At 45.1% G+C, this 15,664-nt stretch overlaps 1 protein-coding gene across 1 annotated transcript in view; it reads left to right on the forward strand.

The window, feature by feature from the left end:
• LOC134532193 (F-box-like/WD repeat-containing protein TBL1XR1) overlaps window positions 1–15,664 on the forward strand; it is a 54,553-nt gene that overhangs the window by 13,754 nt on the left and 25,135 nt on the right. Inside the window, exons 5-7 of the mRNA XM_063368607.1 lie at window positions 744–882; window positions 2,856–3,017; window positions 10,379–10,561. Coding sequence (XP_063224677.1) covers window positions 744–882; window positions 2,856–3,017; window positions 10,379–10,561 — 484 coding nt within the window. The remainder of the gene's footprint in view (window positions 1–743; window positions 883–2,855; window positions 3,018–10,378; window positions 10,562–15,664) is intronic.

A 15,664-nucleotide genomic window follows, 5' to 3' on the forward strand; every position in this document is an offset into this window, starting at 1 on the left:
AGGTTGTTTACAAAGGCAAATGAAGCAGCCGCGAGCACAGGTGTTCACACATTAGAAATAACTATAATAATTTAATAATATTCACTTTTAACTTAATTTTAGTCTTCTTTCTGAACTTTTCCTGATGGTTTTTTACCCAATGCTGTGCTGTTGCGATGTAAATTATGGGAAATGCTTTCGCGTAGAGCAGGAAAGTAATGCATTAATACAGTAAGGAAATTATGGTGCAATTAAAAATAAATTATTTACACTATGTGAATTTGCAAATCCCAGCTATGTGAAAATGTTCTACATTTTAAGCACCCTATAATGCAGTTGCACACTAAGTCAGCAAACCTCTCAAGCTTGTATGAAACATAACTTTCAGAGTTGTTGCTGCATGCTAACTATGAAGTAACCACATTGGCTTCAGCATTTAATATTTTGTCTTGCTAAAGAATTGTCAGAACTACTCAATCTGAGGTTCACAGTTTACAGAATGTTTATATTATGTACCCTATTATTGCAGCACTTTTGTCATCCAATATTTGATGCTATGAAATATTTTAAGATTATAACATGTTTATTAAATTATACAGAACTACAAATTAAAGATTTAAAAAAAAAAGAGCAAAATCTCAGTTAATTGAGCTGAGACTAGTAGTGTTGACAGGAATGGGCTTGTCAAATAATTGGTAAGTTTGAGACTGAACGTACTGAATCGCCATGGTTGGAGCGTGCCAGTGAGGTGTGAGCGTGCTCAGGTCCGGAGACAGCACGGCGCGCATCTGGGACATGAGCGACAACTCTGCGTCGCCCAACCAGCTGGTGCTGCGGCACTGCATCCAGAAGGGCGGCACCGAGGTTCCCAGCAACAAGGACGTCACCTCGCTCGACTGGAACGTGAGTTCCCTTCGTTCGCTTCCCTGCAGCGAGGCCGGCTGTCCCCCCTCCCCCTTTCCTTCCTGCAGGGAGTACAGCACTAACGTCCAAAACATTATATCTATTTCAATAAAAAAAAATAAATAATAATGTGTAGTAAACTGCAGAGGGCAAAGTTAAGACCATTCACTAATACCAAACTAGCGACTAAATTTCCAGTCTCTGCTAAGTCCATGGTTTGGGTGTGTCACCGATTTATCATTATTCTTGTGTGTGTGTGTGAACGTTTATTGAAAATGGCTCCAAAACTTAAGTGTTTTGTGCAGACAGGTCCGGGCTGAAAACTGAAGCAATATTTCATAGTAAATTTCAAAAATATGAAAATGTCAAAACTGATTTTTGCAACTGTTCTGGTAGTGCAGGCCCACACCCACCTCCTTCCCACTCCAGACACACAGGTGGCTGCCACAGGGATTACCTGGATGGGCACTCCCTCGCACTGCTGGCCATACAATTGTCTCGTGTTGGAGGCATGCGGAAACATAATAGGAGTCTTGCTTTCACACTAGTTCCAAAACTAAAATGAAGTTGGGCTGTGAAATAGTTTCCCAAAAAAAAAAGTGCTGCATCAAACAAAATTAGTTCTATGCCTCGACGCTAGCAAACTTGACAGGCACTTCTTCCATGTCAAAACTTAAATTCAGGAAACTGTTCCATCCCCATTGAGGCTGAAATACAGTACTGGGCGGATCTTATTCTGGCAGTTGAGGTGTTGCAGCCAGAGTCCAGAGTCCAGAGTCCAGGCGGTGCTCGTCACTCTGACGGTAGTGCAGTCTCTCTGCACTGGATGTTCCGGCCCATGCAGTGTTGAGCTCCCCACTCGGGCGCCATGCATGCGCAGAGCGCACCACTCACGCATCCCAAACAAAATACACGGGAATTCTGGAATGAGTCCCAGCACAGGGTGGCACACCCCCACACACTTCTCGTACACTTCCGGTACGCCATTCCTGCGTTGGTGGCATCCCTTGTCTATGTAATTAAAATTGTAAAAATCTTTCAAAATATTTGAGTTCAAAAAAGACAATTATTTTTGAGAAGCAAATTAGCACAGTTTAATAGTTATAAGTAAAGATTAAAAATTTTTAAAAATACAATGTGCCAAACTAATAGACCTTGCAGTGAAAATATAAGATAAAAAATATTTTTTTTATTTTATTTTTTTATTTATTTAAATTTGTTACATGCCCACCGACAGTCTTGAGACTTTAGAGGTATATATATTTAGACAAAACACTAGTGATGATTGATGAGGCATGCCATCCGCCTCAATATGAAACCAAGCATTCTTCCACCAGGAGGTCCAGCTTGTTTCTAGCAGTGTACATACCAACAGATTAACTTTGATTGCTGGGCGTAAAAATTTTCATCTACTTTACTATAGAGTTCCATTGATTCTTTTTTCCTGACCTATTCCCAGAATATCGCCAACCGATTCAGTTCGTTCAGACCAGGCTATTAGGTACCGAATTATGTTCTTGCATAATTAATTTACAACTTGATGCAACTTTAATAATTAGACCATAGTCAATTAAACTGACATTAAAAATCCTTAAACCAGTGACTTTGTTAGAAAGTTTTTAATGCCACACTGTTATCCACAGAAGCGTAAGGTGACATTACCTCCAAGGTTATATTGGGCTGCGAACCACTGGAGTACCAACTTAGTACTCACAAATTTAATATGTGCCAGAGGTTGTGCGAGTGAGATGCACTGGTGGAAATGGTCACAAGGACTCTTGAACCAGTTAGGTATGTGTATCAGTAAAATGTTATTAAATGGGTAGTCAACTGTTGAACAGTTCATTTGTATAATCCTGCAAAGTGCAGCTGCGTGGTGGAGCTTGATGAAACCCGCCAGTGTTTGTAACAATGGCACATGTTGGACTGGTATTGGCTCTGTGTGGTTGAAGCTGTGTCGTGCTGGCTTGCAGTGCGACGGCTCCTTGCTGGCGACCGGCTCGTACGACGGCTACGCCCGCATCTGGACGACGGACGGTCGCCTGGCCAGCACCCTGGGCCAGCACAAGGGCCCCATCTTCGCCCTCAAGTGGAACAAACGCGGAAACTTCATTCTTAGTGCCGGTGTGGACAAGGTACCCCCTCCCTTCCCCCTCTGACCTTTGGATGTCACAGTTTCATTAAGGCTTATTTGAATACTACAAATCAACTGCCCATAAAACTAATATCCAGGCCTGTACAACGAGACTAATGGTGTAACCATATTTATTTTGTTAAATTTTCAGTGTGGGAAATCTTTGTGTGAGAAATAGTTATTTCCCAAGGGAATTTTGATAGGACTGGCAACAAATTTAGTGAAATAAACAGTTCCTACTAATAATGTAATAAAGTATAATCACTAGGGGCCTGTTCTTTTCGCGATCGCGATTAAACGACAATAAACGCGAAATCGCCATAACACAGCGTTTTTACACTAAATTTAGTATTAAAACGCAAAATCGCAGTGTTTTTACGTGAAATTTAAATACTGGGTAAAAGACTTGTCTCGTCACTGGTAAACAAACACCGCAACATGGCCGCCACTGAACATTAGTCATAAATGCACCAAAGCAAAAAAAAGCTTAGACACGCTCACATTATAATGTTAAACCCAAAAATATACTGTAAAAATACGCAAAACTACTGCGTTTATTTTCCTTTCCGGCATAATGTTTGGATAGACAAGACAAACCGGCGAAGTTTTAAAGCCTACGCACACCGCTCGGGGCACTGACGTCAGCTTGGAACAGCGACACCGGATAAATACAAAAGCAAGCAGATGATTGGGCGAACGGTGGCGAACGGTGTTTGGAACAGCCTTACGGGAGTGGCCATATCACGTCAGCTGGGGGCGCTGGCATATAGTTGGAACAGCGTCGTAGTATCAAGCAGATTATTGTGCGAACCAAGCATTTTAACATGCCAAAAAGCAGAAAAATTTAAACAAACATTCATTTTCGAATGGTGTAACTATGATGATTAGTTGGTCAACAGTATTTTATAGATTTTGTTGGGTCGTTACCACAGTGCCGAAATACCATAACTCTGAATTTCAAAATTGACCATAACGCCGAATGTCGAAATTGACCACAACGCCGACTGCAAGAAAACTGCTGTATACCACAACGCCGAATTACCAAAACGCCGAAATAACAACTGATTGAATTTGTATGTGTTTCTTAAATGTACCTTAACGCCAAAATACCACAATCAAACCTAACCTTACCTAACCTAACCTAACGTAGCATAATATAACCTAACTTAACCTAGCCTAGCCTAGCCTAACCTAACTTGACCTAGCCTAACCTAGTCTAACCTAGTCTAACCTAACGTAACCTAACCTTTGTGGCAGTCCTGCAATGACATTTTTCGGCATTAGTGTATTTTGGCGTTGTGGTAATTCGGCGTTGCGGTACACAGCAGTTTTCTAGCTGTCGGCGTTGTGGTATTTCGGCATTGTGGTGCGTCCCGATTTTGTTAAAGGGATTAATAGTTTTCCAGATTAGTTTATGGGAACGAACTAATAATCAGTGTCTAAATCAAAAGTTTGTCATATAAATATATGTAACCTATTTGTTTAGGGTAATCAGTAATGAGTAGGTTCAAGTAAAATTATTTAACTTAAATAATTTCAGATATATTTACAGTAACACTCACACTTTTTTTTTTTCAAGTTTTTAGGACTGCTTTTGTGTTTTTAAGTGAATTTTAGCACCGCGTTTTTGTTTTTAGTGAATTTTAACACCACTTTTGCTAATTTTTAATGACGAAATCTGAAAATTTATTTAACACTTCCAGGGGGTCCTAATAATCACATTATTTCCTGAAATGTCTTTTGTTCGTTCATTGGGTAGTTAGGAAGCCATCATAATGTGGCTTATGTTCTGGCTAACATTTATAAATTTATTTTTTGGTTTGTTTTAATTAAAGTGCAAGGATACAAGAGAAACTTAACTTAACATTCTACTTTTTTTACCTGTCCATTGCATTTTTTTGTCAACCTGATTGATGTAGAGTGGGGTAGGTCTGAGCTGTCAAATAAACATCGCTGGCTGCAGTTACTTTGTTGCGTTTTAACTCTCTTACAACAAAATTAAGTAAGCCAATAAGGCTGTTGTTATGTGTCTGTCTTTTTCTATATTATTTTTCTCACAATTTATGTCACTGAATGTAGGGGAAAATAAAATACCTTCAATTGAATAACCGCGAAGAGCTTGTGTGCAAGGTGCCGACATAATTTTTTTCCTCTATGTACTGAATGTTGATTTTTTTTTGATTGGTTGGAAGGAGAAGATAATTGCTGAAGCTGTCATATGAACATCACCGGGGCAGTTGCCGGCAAGGGTGGGGGGGGGGGGGGTGGTGGTGATCGCTGAGAACCACTGTGTGCTATCTACCCAATAAACGTGCTAACAGTTCTAATTAAATTTTAAAGACTTGATTAGTTCTGTTCCTGGTAGAAATTCATTTAGCCTGACACTGTGCATCACAGTTCAGTCTTTCAATAAAAATTTGTTAATTAGAAACGTTTTGAATGAAAGACTTTTCAAACTTGACTTGTATGCTTTATGACAAAGAAATTTTACAATACACAGTTCCAGTTGATTAGCTTCATGTCACTCAATTTAAATAAAAATGAAGTCCCTTAGTTAAAATTACTTAATTAGGTACATCCGTCCAGCCACAGAATTATCTCGGGCTGTCGACGTTCACCCTGGCCCGACGCTGACACCTCGGGTCAAATTTCTAATTATACATAGCCCGAAGATAAAAAAAAAGGTTGAAACTCGGCCTGTCACTTAACGAGTTCTCATCAGAATTTCACGATAATAACTTCATGATTTTTTAGTATTTTATAAGTCCAAGCGCGAACACGGACGCTCCCTAGCGGGCGACGGAGGAACTAGCATGAAACTCAATTGAACCTTGTTTTATGTTTATAAGCAATTATTACAGACGGTCTGGACATGGAAGTTATTTAATAATTATTGTAAAATTAGTTATGTATTTTCTAATAGTAACACGGGGCACGCCACAGCTAAATTGTAACGGTAATTGTGTTCGGCGCGAAGGGCGCCATGTTGCCACCTGCATACCATGAGCTCACCCAGTCTCCTTCTACAGCCGGCCGAGAGCGGACGTCTCTACCGACACCCCGAGGACATCACCGTTGATTCACTGAGTAGTAATTCTGTAGCTTAATATTATTCAAATCGTTTTCTTTTCATCCTTGGGGCCTCTCTCGGTCGAGAGACTGTATAAGTAATAATTATTCACCCCTCGGGGTTTTTATATCACCGGTGTAATAAGTAACGACTTGGGGCAGCCACGTGCGTGGTTCGCCTCTTCACCTAATCTGATTCGTGCCTCGGGCGTTTTCTCAGTTGTATCAGTGACGGAGCGTGTAAGGACGTATATCGTGAGTAGAATAAAACCAATTAACTGTGTTACCTGTTTTTTGTGTTCGGGGGGGCCACGTGGGATCCTAACCTGGCCGGCAGCGTGTGGGACGCCCTGAGAGCCCACTGCGGATTATAAGCGTGCCCGACGCTGAGAGCGGGCTTAGGTAGGGTCGGGAGCTGCGTGTAACATTTAGAGGGCTAATATCTCGCCACACACGGGCCACGTAACGCCCTGGGTTAGAGTCTCCAGCCGGGTCCACGTGCCCACTCACGTGGTGGCGCCCACTAATTTCCACCGATAATTTCATCACAACACTGTACGCCCTCAAATGGCGCCCAAGAGCGTGTGGCGAGATATTCAACGTGTCGTGAATACCAGGCCCACACGGGTAAGCGCGTGTTAGGCGGTTGTACACCGGAGCGCGCGAGATAACGGGACCGAGCTGCCACGTGACCAGCCGAGCGCGCGCGCTTCCGAGAATTCGCAGCGAGCAGCCAGGTGGCTGCATTCCTGACAACAACACACTCCGAGCGCAGTAAGTTACCGCAGTACTGATGTGGATTCGTGAGTAGTTCGTGAGAACGTGAACGTGAGGACTGTTCGTGTGAGGAGTACCACGTGTGTAAATATGTACGCATACGAATGTATCGGGTGTTACTTCCCCTGCCTGAGTTGGGACTTGCATGGCAGGACTGCTGCCGGATACGAGTGTGGCTACTGTACGGAATACCGCATACACAGCGTGACGAAGTGTGGAGCTAGGTCGTGTCCCGGAGGTAGTAGCGAGGGATACCGCTGCCAGGAATGTGCCGGCCTGTGGCAACGTGGCTGTATCGGCGAACGTGAATGGACAATACTGCGCAAGTTTTTTACCTTTACGTGCGCACGATGCACCGCCTACCTAGCCACCCAGGCGCAGTACGAGGCAGAGACGCCGGAAAATTCTCCACGACACGCCTCGACGCTTCCTGAAACGCCGACGCCAACAACGCCAACAACGCCAACGCCGCTCACGCCGACGTCGACCACGCCGACGCCGGAAAAACCGACGCCGCTCACGCCGACACCAACGACGCCGCTCACGCCGACGCCAACCACGCCGAAAAAGACGCTGCTCGACTCGCCGACGCATCACGTGTCAAGGACGCCGCCCGTTGCCGGAACGTCACCGCAGCGCCAAGCCGACTCCTCACGCACGACGCCGACACCAGCACCACGAAGGTACGTCCTGACGTCACCCGCACCGTCACCGTCACGTGTTAAGTTACCGACGCCTACCGCCCTGACAAAGACGCCCATCGTCCTGACGCCCACGCCCGTCGTCCCGACGCCGACCCCACTTATCCCGACACCGACGCTCGCCGTCTCGACGCCGACGATTCCGCTCCCGCCATCTCCTGTCCTGGAGCCGCCAACCTCGGTACCTCTTGTCGACCTGACGTCTCCCGACACTGGTCCAAACGCCTCATCGCCAGCAAGACCTCGTTTCGCCGACCTGACGCCACTCATCCCGACTGTGATGACGCTTGACTCGCCGAAGCCAACCGAGCGACGCACGACGACGACCGTCCCGCCGCAGTCTGCGACTCCATCCAGCACCCGCCTCGTGTCGGAGACACATCCCGACGCCGGAATGACCTCGCCACCGCACCGAACCGCCGTCCCGACGCCACCAAGGTCATTTCCGGCGAAACCCGCATTGTCTCCGCCACACGACTCGCCACGGACGCCACCAGACTCGACGCCGACGCTTCGTGTCACCTTGTCGCCACCACCTGGCTTCGACGTCATCATGCCGTCGTCACCGCCACCCGAGTGCGCAGTCGCAAACAGGACGCTTTGCGACACGATGTCCGGGGCCATGACGCCGAGACGCCTGAGCGCTGCCCCACCGCCTGGGTTCGCTCCTCTGTGCCCGCCCGGATTTGCCCCGCTGTGCCCGCCTGGCTTCGAAGCACAGCCGGTTGTACCTGCCCGAGTGAGACAGACGCGCGCGACGCCGACGCTGACGCCGCCTACATGCCCACCTGACGCGACGCCCGGAACGACCGAGACGCCACGACGCCCGATTCCGACGCCGATCGCCGCAGTACCGGAACACCGGTCAAGTGCCCTGCCGCCCGAGACGCCACCCAAATGTCGAAAGTTGGCAACATTGGGACGCCGCACCGTGAAGATTCGCCTGAGCTCCCTGCATCCGCCTGTCGCGATGCAGGTCGACGCCACGATGCCTGGACGCCCGACCGTCCCACCGCCGAACGTGACCACCACCTGGACTTCGACACTTGTCACCCGTCTGTCACGACGGGCCGCGAAGCTCCCGCCTGTAGGCGAGGCTGAGCCGGGCCGTGCCGAGCGCCGTCCGCGCTTGCTGCCCGCCTGCCACGAGCCGCCGGACCTTGGTCGCCGCCGCCCCTGCCGGCCGGCGCCCTGGCCACCGCCGCGCTGTCACACGCAGCAGCCGCAGCAGCCGCCGCAGCCGCAGCTGACGCAGATTTGGGGCTCGGGACAACTGGTGGGTCACCACCCACAGGGTTAGAAAGCCAGCGCCAATTCTGCCTGTGTGTATCGTCCTCCATAGTGTAAATATTGCTCGCCCTTCCATCATGTCAACATTGTCCGCCCGTCATGTAAACATTGCCACCTGCCCGCACAAACGTAAACATCAACATTGCCACGTGGGAGTGCGCGACGTAAACAGTACAGGCAACGCCCCCATCCATCTGTCAAACGGCGCTGTCATATCGGCCTACTTTCGGAGAGGGCAATTGACGTCGTCCGGGTCTGCGGCCCCTTTGAGCCCGATATGACACCGCCAAACCACCGTCTCAGTTCAAACCTCCCGCTCGTGCGTGCGTGTGTTTCTAGCCCGGCAAGAGGGCGCTTAGCTGCAGTGCGCCGCACCCCTAAATATATTAATTAACATTGTAACCTTTTTCTTTCCGCCCCAAACAGTGTAACGATAATTATGCATGTATGTGTTTTTAATTAATAACTTCATGATTTTTTAGTATTTTATAAGTCCAAGCGCGAACACGGACGCTCCCTAGCGGGCGACGGAGGAACTAGCATGAAACTCAATTGAACCTCGTTTTATGTTTATAAGCAATTATTACAGATGGTCTGGACATGGAAGTTATTTAATAATTATTGTAAAATTAGTTATGTATTTTCTAATAGTAACACGGGGCACGGCACAGCTAAATTGTAACGGTAATTGTGTTCGGCGCGAAGGGCGCCATGTTGCCACCTGCATACCATGAGCTCACCCAGTCTCCTTCTACAGCCGGCCGAGAGCGGACGTCTCTACCGACACCCCGAGGACATCACCGTTGATTCACTGAGTAGTAATTCTGTAGCTTAATATTATTCAAATCGCTTTCTTTTCATCCTCGGGGCCTCTCTCGGTCGGAGAGACTGTATAAGTAATAATTATTCACCCCTCGGGGTTTTTATATCACCGATGTAATAAGTAACGACTTGGGGCAGCCACGTGCGTGGTTCGCCTCTTCACCTAATCTGATTCGTGCCTCGGGCGTTTTCTCAGTTGTATCAATGACGGAGCGTGTAAGGACGTATATCGTGAGTAGAATAAAACCAATTAACTGTGTTACGTGTTTTTTGTGTTCGGGGGGGCCACGTGGGATCCTAACCTGGCCGGCGGCGTGTGGGACGCCCTGAGAGCCCACTGCGGATTATAAGCGTGCCCGACGCTGAGAGCGGGCTTAGGTAGGGTCGGGAGCTGCGTGTAACATTTAGAGGGCTAATATCTCGCCACACACGGGCCACGTAACGCCCTGGGTTAGAGTCTCCAGCCGGGTCCACGTGCCCACTCACGTGGTGGCGCCCACTAATTTCCACCGATAATTTCATTACAACACCGTACGCCCTCAATACATACTGTAGTATTTGTCAGTACTGCTGTAAGGGGTAGGGGAGGGAGCTAGTGATGAGAGCTGAGAGAGAGACGTGCCAGTGCACACAACAGTAGTTGTAGTTGTTGTAGTTTTCAGCACTGCTGTAGGGGGTATGATGTAGGGAGACTCTGTTGCAGACTACTATCATCTGGGACGCAGCATCGGGCCAGTGCACACAGCAGTTCTCGTTCCACTCGGCGCCGGCGCTCGATGTGGACTGGCAGACCAACTCGAGCTTCGCTTCGTGCAGCACGGACCAGTGCATCCACGTGTGCAAGCTGAACATGGACAAGCCCATCAAGTCCTTCCAGGGCCACACGGTACGGGGCCGGCCGCTCCAGGCCACCAGGGCAATCATTTTACTGATTATCTTCTTTCATCTGGTACATGCATGCATTTGTGTTTTTATTTAGTGCCGCTAAGGTTTGTTATTTTTAATTGAATTTGTGTTATTTTTCCCAGTTTTTTGCACTTTTTTGTTTATTTCTTACCCAAGTAATATGCTTTTCTTTTAAAAAAAATAGAATTATGTAATGAACACAGCACTACAGATAATCCCTTGAACCAACAGTACAAAATAATCCACTACTTTGCCTTATGATATTTAAATAAACTATTATCAAATAAAATATTCATAACTACAGTAGAATCCTGCCGATGCGACCCCCCTCTGATGCGTCCATTCTGTTTATACGACCGTTTTTTGAGAAACCGTGAAAAATTTAAGTAAAGAAAGTCGAAAATTTGAGTAAAATCGGCTGAAAAACAAGTCTCTTACACTTTGTTGGGCGCTATGTGTTCATGTTTATCTTAGCGGGAGCTGTACTGTAAGCAGGCAGGCATACAAAAGACGGCTAAAAATAGATACCACCCCTCTAGACGCGCCAGTGTCTAGCCGAGCTCAGCGCGTCCACTATCACACTAAAAGCAGTCTCAGCTGTCATGTTTAGAGCCAAGATTTTATGGTGTTATGAAAAAGGACTTTTCGTCATTAAGAATTGTGGATTTCGTCTTTATCGTCATAAAAAATTAAAACACATGTAATAACATGTACACACCTAGCAGAGCTGCCTTGATCAAATGCTTCAATAATTCGTGGTTAGAGACTTAAAATATGCACATTAAACAATACTATGTTGAGAGTACATAAAAAATTAACAACTAAAATATTCAGTATTCTTATGCCGGTAAGTACTGTTCCTGAGTTCAGGAGAGAGTCTAAATTAATTAAAATAGAAACTACAGTTAAACTTTTGTTCTATAAATGCAATATAATTAAGCTCAGGAAAAAGCCACCATTGTCAGCAGTTCAGCATTCTCTGGTTTTAGAGATGTTCTTCTGTCACTTACAACTACAGAATACTTAGAAAAAGATCTTTCTGAGTCCACATTCGTTGCAGGTATCCATATTAACTTTAAAGCAGCAGCTGCAAATTCAGGATAATCCGCTTTCATTTTACATAGTATGTCCACCATGTCTATGTAGTTCATATGCAGTTTCTTCTGCTCTTGGGAAACCAGGTTTTGGAGTGTTATGTAGCCTGTCGCTACAGAGGTCTTCTGCACCTTGCAAAGGAAAGGTAGGTTCCCAATATGTTTCTGGAATTCTTTTTCCTCCACACGAATGTTTCCTACATTTTGAGGATTCATTAGAGCGCTGATTCCCAGAAATAGTTGACGAGATGGATCAGTGTTCACCAGATCAATCAGTTTTATAAGACTGAGTTTAGCTGTGTTCTTGAACTGCTCTTTAAGGGCTGCAGAGTTGACAGTTTTCATTTCAGCCAAAATGTCTTCAACATTTTCAGGAAATATTCCCTTAGCCAAGACATCAAGAGTAGTTTGCAGTTTACTCAATTTTGTGCACAACTGATGAGCAGTAGGATACTTTGTTTCTTCAAGAAAATTAATTAGCTCTACAAAGGTGTTACAGTTTTGAGCCACAAATGTAAGAGTGGCCTCAAGACATTGTAACTCTTTCTTCTGGAGTCCCTTGATATATTTAACACCAGAGTTATCTTCGCTAAGCTGCTCAAAGAATTCCACAATGTCGTGCAGATGGAGTGCGAGGTATGATACAGATTCAAACCATGTGTTCCAGCGTGTAACAACTGGCATGGGGAATAAGTTGACCAGAGCCTTGTTTTCTCCATGTTTCTGGAGAAGAAATTGAAGGTATGCATGCCTCCTCTTTCTGGTGTTAAGAAAGGCCATCTTTACCTTACAAACGAAGAGGTTCAGTTCTTCCAAGTTGTTTTGCCAGATCTGCCCAACAATGTTTACTTTATGGGCCCAACACTGTATGTGGTACATGTGGTCACCAAATACACCTTCAAGGGTGCCAGCAGATTTTGTCATGTACCTGGCACTATCTGTAACATACGCAATTATGTTTTCTTCCTTGACTTCATATTTGGAGCATACATCAATCACTGCCCGAGAACAACAAACAGCATTTGCTGCATCAAGGACACAAGAAGCCCCTAAGATAACATCTTGTTCAGCACCTGGTTTCAGAATTTTAAACAAGATGTTGAAAACACAATTATTACTCTTGTCAGTGGTTTTTATCTGCGAGTATGACCACATCTTGCCCCAAGAGCTGCTGCTTGATTTCCACTTCTTTTTTCTCTCTAAGTAGAGGAATGTACTTTTTCCTCATCCAATCCGCTGTTGGAAGATCACCAGCACCACTTACATTCTTCTGCATCCATGCAGTCAGCTTGCTGTTGTCAAGTTTCTCAAGAGGAATACCTGCAGCTACAAAGGCTTCAACAGTTTCGAGAACAAAATCTTCCTTTTGTTTTTTTGCGCATATTTGCGCCACTCCTGCTTCTGGGATAGAAAGCTGTCGTTTCAAAGTGCATGGGGATCGTTTAGCTTTTGCATGTTTGTCGCTAATTATGTGCTTGTTTACTGTGTCCTTACGTTCATGCTCCAAACGGCAATTACAATATTTACAGAAAAGTATTTTTCCGTCACTGACGTATAATCCCTCATTCTTAAACTTGTCAGCACGTGATGCTGCAGTAGCTTTATTTTTCGGCATGATTAAGAAATTTAGCTTTCATTTATGCACGTCATTTGTAAACAAAGCCCGGAGGTACCAAAAACTAGTATTTACTGAAGTTGTAGCGAAAAAATAAACCGCGGGAAGCCTACTTTTTACAGGCAAGAGAGCCATATACTCAACCCGAAGTAAAAGGTTAGGTTATGTCAGGTCAGTAAAATAAATGTTTTTATTTATTTTCCGGGAGGGTTGGGTAGGTAAGCGTTATTTAAAATATTTAATGACCGTAAAATAAATAAATCCTTGCAATATGGTGCTTTTTCATTAGCGATCGGAAAACTTTGATTATGTTACGATTTTGGCTCTCTCGCCTGTGAAGTGTGAAATGAAAATGAAGGCTTCACGGTAAACTGCTTATTCAACAAGCACACAAAATTGCGTTACAGTGAAATTTCATTAAATATCAAGTGATCATTAAATATCAATGTTTGCTTTTATTTTATTTTCATACATATTTATTTAATGAATGCAGTTTTTGTTCACGTGTATTTTTCAAAGGATACAGCAAACAAGGCGCTGAGATTTTTCACGTTGTTGTGTTCGTTAACTTGTTAATTTTAGTTTACGATCGTCAGTTGTTAATATTGCGTGATCTCTAGTGGCTAGATGCGTTTAAAAACCCTAACCTAACTCCGATAACGATCTTTTTTTTGTTCGTGAAATCGTCAATTTTTGTGATATCTTGTAATTTTTTAAGATGAATAATTAACGCATTAAATAACCATCACACTGCAGTTGGATGACGACCATTTCTTCTACAAACAGATACGGAATTTTTGTCAATCAACCAATAGTCGGTAGTTAACGATTTAAATCAATATTGAGGTGTTTATTTGTGGTTAGAAAACATTTCGCATTTTTCGCGGTTTGGGATGAATTTTGCGTGAAAATTCGCGATTTCGCATAAAACCATATAATCTTGGCTCTAGTCATGTTATCTTACCCGCCTGCAGGAAAAGCCGCTGTGGTAACTTCTGTGAGAGCTTAAGAAACTCGTCCGGCCAGGCTGGCGGTAGCAGCGGCTTGACGTCATACGTGACGTGACGCTTACCTCTCCATCCCCTGCTAATTCTTCAAGGCTCATCCCTCCCAGAGCCACAAACCATGTAAAAACACCCCCCCCCCCCCCCCCCCCTTCCCTTTACCAACAAACATTTCAACACCTTCTGCGTGAGAAACTGTCGGCATCCTCCTCCCCTCCCACACCGCGTGCGACAAAAGCCAGGTTGTATAGTCCATTCTCGGTAAAATAAATATTTTTATGGGCTTACATACAGTAGAATCCCGCTGATGCGACCCCTCACGGTTTCCGGAAAAACTGTCTTATAAACGGAATGGTCGCAATAGAGAATTCGGGGTGTCACCGCATCGCATCGTCAGATATATACACGTGAATGCCGCTCGGGCAGTGTCTAGCCGAGCTCGGCGCGTCCACTATCGCACGAAAAGCTGTCTCAGCTGTCATGTTATCTTACCCGCCCGCACAAAAAGCCGCTGTGGTAGCTTCTGCGAGAGCGTAAGAAACTCGTCCAGGCTGGCGGTAGCGGCGGCTTATCATACGTGACGTGACACTTACCTCTTCCATCCCCTGCTAATTCTTCAAGGCTCATCCCTCCCAGAGCCACAAACCATCTAAGAACACCCCCCCCCCCCCCCCCCCCCACCTTTTTAACAACTAACATTTCAACACATTCCCTCCCTTATTTCAACATTCTGCGTGAGAAACTGTCAGCATCATCCTCCCCTCCCACACCGCGTGCGGCAAAAGCCAGGTTGTACAGTCCATTCTCGTTAAAATAAATATTTTTATGGGCTTATACGACTGTCCTTCGCCGTTAATAAATACTTTATAAGTTATTATGATTCAATTTGTTTATTAGTCACACAGCAGTTTCTGCTGAAAAATCACTAATACCTAGAATTTTATTGAATAGAAAAATTTAGCAGGGCCGTAAATATATTTATTTTACTGCACAGTTACTTTTCCATCTGAATTCGAACGTGTTTTTTCTTCTTTTTTTAACGCTGTGAAGGGACGAGGAAAAGATAATTGCTTGAGCTGTCAAAATAAACATCGCTGACGGCAAGGGCGCGAGCGCATCCTGTCGGTCTGTCGCTGTGATTATCTACTCCAAAAACATGTCACAGCATTTCAGGATAGCATTGTTCTTATATCTTTCGTTTATAGCCGAATGTTTTCTACCTGATCCACACAAGTTCCTTCGCCACGTTTTGAATAAAAATAACAACCAGCCGGCTAGCATAGCCGAACTCGTGTGACGCGAATTCATTTATCGCGAGTATTTTATGTATTTGTATATATTTGAGGGGTTGAGGGGGGGGGGGGGGGGGG

Source organism: Bacillus rossius, chromosome 5 (assembly GCF_032445375.1).
Source record: "Bacillus rossius redtenbacheri isolate Brsri chromosome 5, Brsri_v3, whole genome shotgun sequence".
Lineage (NCBI taxonomy): Eukaryota > Metazoa > Arthropoda > Insecta > Phasmatodea > Bacillidae > Bacillus > Bacillus rossius.